We start from the raw sequence: 7936 nt of genomic DNA, 5'->3' as shown, positions 1-7936 counted from the left end.
CGGACACAGCGCTCTGCTCCGGGCGGCGAACGCAGAGCTCGGCGCCCGGCGCCGGGGGTGTCGCCCTTCTCCCGAAAACACACGCCTCGCTCCGCTCCGCTCCTCTCCGCCGCGCTCACATCGTCCTGCGTGCGACGATGCCATCGCTCTGCGCCTCCCCCGCCCCCCCGAAACACAGGGAACCCTCAGAAGCTCCTTACCCTTGTGCCCCGAAACAAACATGGCTCTACGCCTCGCCGAACGCTATTGTACACCCCCCCGCCCCGGCCCCGAAACGCATCGCCTTGAGCCCAGCGACGCTCCCACCGCCCTGCGCCGGCGGGCTGCGCATCGCCCCGCGCCAGCGGCAGCGCTCGGCGCCACGAGAAACACGGGTCCCTTTGCTCCCCCGGCACGCACAGAGGGCCGCGCGTACGGCTCTGCCCCGATGCCCAACACATCGGTCTCCTCCCCACGATAAGGCGATTCCGCGCGGTAACGAAGATCCCATCGCGGCTGTAACCAAGATGACAGCGGTTTTGTTCTGTATCTCAGTCTTTAGCACCAAGGTGATGGGACAGTTAAAACGCTAACATTGTTGCTAAGCTACTACCTGCAGACCCTATCGATTTTAATAATAGGTTAAGGAGTGTCTTAATGTAACCAAAGTAACAGGGTTGTGGTGTGTTTTAGAAACTGGGTGCTATGGAGAAAGAAACAAGGTACATTAACAATGCGCATGCTCACAAGGAGGGGGTCAATCAAAGGACACGCGGTACCACCCCCCGAGACCACCAGAGACCACCGGAGACGACCCTCAGCTTTTAAGGACGCATGCGTAATGACTATGTATGTAAATATGATAATTAGTTCCGGGAAATTCGATGCATATGTATGTAACCAGGTGATATAAACTTTAGTTGACGTAACCTGTGGTATGCACGCTAGGCGGAGTGATCCCCCGTGCATCCGGCGCGGCGAATAAAGAATGCCTGCCTTTTAACTCTACATTGGTGTTACGAGGATTATTCCCAATTTTGGTGACAGTTTTGGTCACCCAGATGGGACTCCGCTTGTGAATCTCAACGGATCCGCGGGATCACGGGACCTCCAGCCGGCACCGAGGGATTCTCGGGGAGAACCTCTGATCCCCGGACCGAAGAATTCCGAGCAAGTCCCCTGGAGAGGTAATAAGGCATTCTTTTAAGGGAATAAAACGCGGGTATGGGTCCCACCAGCCTGCTTATGAGACGCGGCGAAAGCCTCGCAAGGTTGGGCTAGGGTCCCGGGCAAGGAGGGTGGGATTTCCGGCAGGAGGCTGGAATCCCTGGGATTTCTAGCAGGGGGCTAGAATGCCAGAGGGAGCTTCAACAAGGGTTGGGGTCCCTCTGACTAGTGCCTGTGCTAGTGCACAATCACACCCACTAGTCCCTTGGAAAAATGGGTACGTTTCCGAGTAAGAAACCCGTCCCACAAAGAACACCTTTGGGATGTATCTTGAAACATTGGAAAGATTTGGAAAGTGATCCTCTGACTCGGAAACAATTAATTGAATATTGCAATCAGTGGATATAGATTGGAAAGTGGGGAGAAACGGCCAGAAAATGGGATGTTGCAATATAATACCATTTTGCAATTGATGTTGTTTTGTAAAAGGGAAGGTAAATGGGATGAAATGGCATATGTCGATTTGTTCTTTACGTTGTGGAATCATCCAGAATGGCAGAAACAGTGTGGGATATACCCACAGGATTCTATGGCAATGGTTTTGAAAGGAGAAATATGTGGTGAGAACTTGAGAAAGTGTTGTTTTACTTATGATATTGATGAAAATTGTTTAAAAAAAAAAGGACAGAAGAAGATGATATTGAATTAATGATGATTGCGCCTCATCAGAGAAGGGGTTGAGGGGTTCAAAATTTGGAGGCTGATAATCCTTCTGCTCCTCTTTGGGAAGAGAAAGCAGAGGGATTTAGCCCATTTGCAGGAAGAACACGGGGAAGGAGGGGGGAAGCAGGACAGGCTCCTCTCCAAACCCCTGTCCGAGAAGCAGTAGGGAATAATGGTCTGGTTGTGGTAAAGTTCCTTTCTCAGTTACTGATTTAAGATCATGGGAAGAGGTCGCTGGTCCCTTTCGGGAAGATCCCAAAAGAGTAGCCAAGGCAATTGAGACAATAATTAGAACACAAGATCCTGAGTGGAATGATTTACAAGTAATATTGGATACTTTGCTTGATGAAACTGAAAAGAAAATGGTATTGAATGCTGCCAGAAAACAGGTGGAGGGAGCACATGCTAATGGGGATTTACAAGGGACAGTGGACCAGAATTTCCCATCTGCAAATCCCGAGTGGGACCCTAATCAACCAGGACCCAGGGGAATGTTGACTAGATATCAGAGGTGGTTTTTATTTGGTGTAAGACATGCAATGCCAAAAGCACTAAGTTGGTCAAAAGTTTATGAAGACAAGAACCAAATGAGTCCCCTTCAGCCTTTGTGGAAAGACTGAAGGTGACTACTAGAAAATACACTAATTTGGATCCAGAGAACCCAGAAGAAGCAGCACAATTGGCCTCTCTATTCATGGGTCAATCGGCCTCAGACATTAGAAGGAAACTCCAAAAACTGGAAGGACCTGAAACTAGGCATCTGGGTAAAACGCTTGAAGTAGCTTGGACTGTATCTAATAACAGAGAAAAAGAAAGGTAAGTGAGGCAAGCACGGAGATGTGGAAAATTACTGGTGGTCCTAACTGAGAATAATAGAAGAGGTAGAGGAAGAAGATGGGGAATGAATATTGGAGACAGGAGGAGGGTAAATTTCCAATTGGCAGAAGACCAATGTGCTATTTGTAAGGAACGTGGGCATTGGAAAAAAGAATGCCCCAGAGCTGGGAAATTAGACCCAGCTCTCCAGGAGATCAAATTAGTGACCCTGGATGAAGAATCATGAAGAGGACCGGGGGAATCAAGCCTAGCTGAACCCTTGGTTACACTGAAGCTAGAGAATGAAGAAGTAGAATTTTTAGTAGACACGGGGGCCACTTATTCAGTATTGAATACATGCAAAGGGAAATTTAGTCATAAATCAGTAGATGTTGTTGGTGTGACAGGGCAAAAAGAAGATCGGCCTTTCCTAAAGCTGCTCAAGTTTAAATTGGGAAAACAATGGGTAACTCACCAGTTTCTGTATATGCCTGGATGTCCATTACCTCTGTTAGGACGAGATCTATTAAGCAAATTAAATGCACAAATAACTTTCAAAGATGGAGAAATTAAGTTACTAATACCAGAATCAAAAGCCATAGAGGCAAGAGTGTTTACGTTACAGGATTCCCCTAGGGAAGAACAGATTCCAGAAGAAGTGGAAAATGCAGTAATTTCTTTGGTTTGGGTGAGCAGAGTTCCGGGACGATCTAAATTGGCGGAACCGGTAAAAGTGATTTTAAAACCTGGAGCCAAGCTGGTAAGACAAGAACAATATCCTATTAAGTGGGAGGCTCGAAAAGGATCGGAGGGGTTAATTACAAAATTTTTAGAATATGGGCTTTTGGTAGAATGTGAATCAGAATATAATACTCCTATATTGCCAATAAGGAAATCCAGAGGCAAGGAATATCGATTAGTTCAGGATTTAAGGGCCACAAATGAAATAGCCCAAGATATACACCCGGTAGTGGCTAACCCATACACTTTACTGATCTCTTTAAAGGAGGAACACACATGGTTTACTGTACTAGATTTAAAGAATGCCTCCTTTTGCATACCTCTGGATGAAAAGAGTCAAAGCATATTTGCTTTTGAATGGGAAAGCCCCACCACAGGACAAAAGACTCAATTAACCTGGACTGTACTTCCACAAGGATTTAAAAATAGCCCTACGATATTTGGGAATCAATTGGCAAAAGAATTAGAGACATGGAAAAAACAGAACCAAGGGGGAGGCATGCTGTTACAGTATCTGGATGACATTTTGATAGCAGCAGAGAATAAAGAAGAATGTTTTGAAGTTACTATCAGTTTATTAAATTTTCTAGGCCAAGGCGGATATAGAGTTTCCAGCAGCAAAGCACAAATTGGAAAAGAAGCAGTAATTTATTTGGGATTTGAGGTATCTCAAGGACAAAGACAACTTGGAAATGAAAGAAAAGAAGCCATTTGTCAGATTCCCGAACCTAGCAGCTGAAGGAATTGAGAGCTTTTCTGAGGATAATTGGATGGTCTCGACTCTGGGTCCTGAACTATGATCTGTATGTGAAGCTACTATATGAAGCTTTAAAAGAATCTAAAGATTGATATTTGGTTTGGACACCTGAATATCAGAAATCATTCAAAGAACTTAAAAAGGCACTGATGATACCCCCTGCATTGGGTTTACCTGACCTGACTAAACCTTTTGAGCTTTTTGTACATGAAAGGCAACATCTAGCCTTTGGAGTGCTGACGCAATGGTTGGGATCCTGGAAGCAACCGGTGGGATACTTTTCCAAACAACTTGGTAATGTGAGTAAAGGATGGCTGGGATGTTTGTGTGCTGTGGCAGCAACAGTTTTGCTGATCCAAGAAGCTCAGAAGTTAACCATGGGTCAAAAGATGGTGGTATATGTACCACACATGGTAATAACTGTCTTGGAGCAAAAGGGGGGCCATTGGCTATGCCCCAGAAGAATGCTGAAATATCAGGTTGTCTTATTGGAACAAGATGATGTGGAAATAAAACCACAGCAATTGTTAATCCAGCAATGTTCTTGTCAGCAGAAAACCCAATGGGAAACTAAGAACACAACTGCCTGTTAACTATTGAACAAGTCTATTCCAGCAGGCCAGACCTGAGAGATGAACCCCTGGAAAATCCTGATCTGGAATTGTTTACAGATGGAAGCAGCTTTGTGCAAGGAGGGAACTGAATAGCTGGATATGCTGTCATCACCACGACCAAGGTATTGGAGTCAGGGACCCTGCCTGAAAATACCTCGGCACAGAAAGCAGAATTGGTGGCTTTAAAGCAGGCTCTGCAAATGGCAGAAGGACAAAGGGTAAACATTTGGACCGATTCCAAATATGCATTTGGTGTGATCCATGCTCATGGAGTGATTTGGAAGGAAAGAGGACTGCTATCATTGATAAAGCATAAAGAAGAAATTCTCCAACTTCTAGAAGATGTGCAGAAACCAAAGAAAGTAGCGGTAACGCATTGCAAAGCTCATCAATTTGGGCAGACAGCCATAAATATAGGTAATCAATTGGCAGATAAAGCTTCAAAGGAGGCTGCATTGCAAGGTATCCTTGCATTGGTACCAGGAGAACAGATAAAAATTCCAAACTCAAAACTGAAATAAATTGGATGATCAATTAGCAGAACAATTGAAAGCATCAAAAAATACAGAAGGATGGTGGGTAACGCCAGAAAAAGAGGTAATAATAACCCCGTAAGTTATGGTAGAACTTGCAAAAGAAAAGCACGAGCAAACACATTGGGGTGTAGATGCTATGACTTTGAGCTTGAAAACATCTGTAGTGTGTGTAGGCATGACAGGAATAGTTAAATCAATAGTAGCTAAGTGTCCAATTTGTCTTAAAAATAATCCCCTGAATCAAAAGAAACCACCCTTAGGGGTAACAAAACATGGAAATTCTCCTGGAGATTATTGGCAAATTGATTTTTCTGAGTTACCCAGACAAAATGGATATAGGTATTTCTTAGTGCTGATTGATACGTTTTCAGGATGGCCAGAGGCTTTCCCTTGCCGCAACAACAAAACTAGAGAAGTAGGTAAAATATTGCTGAAGGAAATAATACCAAGATTTGGGGTGCCAGTAGAAATGTCCTCTGATAGAGGTGATAGAGGTAGAGGTTTTTGGGTATAAAATGGGACCTACATACCCCCTGGAGACCACAATCAAGTGGGAAAATTGAGAGGATGAACCAAACATTGAAATGACAAGTAAAATCTGTCAAGAACTGCCTTTAAAATGGCCTTACCGTTAGCCCTCCTGAGAATTAGAATTCAACTGAGATCTAAGGATGGTGTAAGTCCATAGGAAATTTTGTATGGCAAACCTTACCAAACTCCTCTCATCCCAGCGATATGAAGGTAGCAGGGGAAACAGATTTGAAAGTGTATTTTATTTCTTTAGGAAAAGTCCTTGGAGCCCTCTGAAGATACATCATGCTGACAAGATCACTTGCCTTGGATACGCCTGCACATCAGTATCAGCCAGGTGATTTCATGTATGTAAAGACATAAAACTCTGAACCACTGCAGGAGAAGTGGAAGGGACCCTTCCAGGTACTGTTAACAACTTATACTGCAATCAAAGTAGAAGCAATGGAACCATGGATACACTACACTCGAGTGAAGAGGGCCCCTTCATGGAAGATCATCAATAGGGATCCAGAGACTGCAAAGTTGACTTTAAAATATGTTTAAAGAGGGGGGACATCATTGTAAAACATAGGAAAAATGGATTCTGATTTGGAGACTGATGATGATGGGAGCATTGTTTGAAGTAGAGGCAGATCAATCAGGATTGAGGGCAGAGAGTGGGAATCCACTGTCAATAGAAGCGGAATAGCTGACACACATCCCAAGAACTCCTCCAGAAGAAAATTTAATGATAGGACTGATAAAAGAGTTTGCTAACTTGCAAGATGTTACCCAAATAACTGCATGTCTCCCAGTCCCAAGATTGTGTAGGTGAATCAGTTCCATGGGGAATTTTGACGACAAACCTGAGTAGTGAGGAACTTAAAATTGATGACACATATTGTAAGCAAGTCCCTGCTGTTGGATAGGTACAGCTGGCAGAACTATATGTTCAGCTGATCATCAATGCAACCAGGGGATGCGGAAATCAAACTAAACAAGAGATGGTTTTGTGAGATTCAGTACGGTCAATGACTATCTTATCTCATTTTCACTCTGTGGCCAATACCTCCTGGTGTTTTACTTGGGATGGAAACCAGTTCTCGACTTTCCCAGTTACTGAGAAAGAAAGTACCTCTCAGGAAAAAGAAATCATTCTATCCTGGTGGAACTGTAAAAAGATATATAATTGTAGCACAGTCAGTAAAGCAGTACAAGATATTCTACCCCTAGCAGCTGCATTAAAATATGGATGTTGGTGTAGAGGACTCAGAAATAATTTACAACTAACTGACACGTATAAGCCCATGACAGGGACAATATTTAGCTGTAAAAAATCTACAATTCAGAGTCCAGGACATTTAGTTTGGGCAATGAGTGAAGGAACCTGGTCTACCCACCTACCAGTGGATAGGAAAGTGAAACAAATCACTTGAGGAATGCCAACATTATGTCCAATTTGGAAAAAGGCTCCCTTTAGAGGAAACGCTGAAAATTTAAAATTAATTTGGACAAAAAGATGACAAATTGATGATGCAGAATGGAATGAACCTTCGACAGGAGTAAAAATTGGATGGGCTTTAGAATCTGTATTAGCTCCCTTATCAACCTGCAAGAATAGGGCCTGGTTGTACAGACTAACTGGTCAGGTAGAAAAATTGGCTAGTGTGACAAAGAAAGGATTCAAACAATTAAATTTACAGCTACAAGTGACTTTGAGGATGACCCTGCAAAATAGAATGGCTTTGGAAAAGCTCTTATTAAAAGAACATGGAGTTTGTGGATACCTGAGAGATAGGATTGATCATTGTTGCATACACATCCCAAATGTTACCCAAGATGTTGAACATGATTTGAGTTTACTATGACAAATAGAAAAAGATACCCAAAAAAATCAACAAGACGTGCAAGAGAATGCAATGCTAGTGAGGCTTAGAAGACAGAGAAGTTTAACAGCTTCTGCAGCGGCAGCTTACTTGGAGCTGGTGTACTTGGTGACGGCCTTGGTGCCCTCGGAGACGGCGTGCTTGGCCAGCTCGCCGGGCAGCAGGAGCCGCACGGCCGTCTGGATCTCCCGCGGGGGGGTGGTG

General features: G+C 44.0%; 1 protein-coding gene across 1 annotated transcript in view; it reads left to right on the top strand.

Annotated features, from left to right (window-relative positions):
- The first annotated feature begins 137 nt into the window (after positions 1–137).
- Positions 138–7936, top strand: part of LOC104128848 (histone H2A-IV) — a 12526-nt gene continuing 4727 nt past the window's right edge. The window contains exons 1-2 of the mRNA XM_009641695.2: positions 138–374; positions 4017–4058. Coding sequence (XP_009639990.1) covers positions 138–374; positions 4017–4058 — 279 coding nt within the window. The remainder of the gene's footprint in view (positions 375–4016; positions 4059–7936) is intronic.

This window comes from Egretta garzetta, unplaced genomic scaffold (assembly GCF_000687185.1).
Source record: "Egretta garzetta isolate BGI_Z169 unplaced genomic scaffold, ASM68718v1 scaffold697, whole genome shotgun sequence".
Classification (NCBI taxonomy): domain Eukaryota; kingdom Metazoa; phylum Chordata; class Aves; order Pelecaniformes; family Ardeidae; genus Egretta; species Egretta garzetta.
This window is presented reverse-complemented; position numbering and strand designations above follow the sequence as displayed.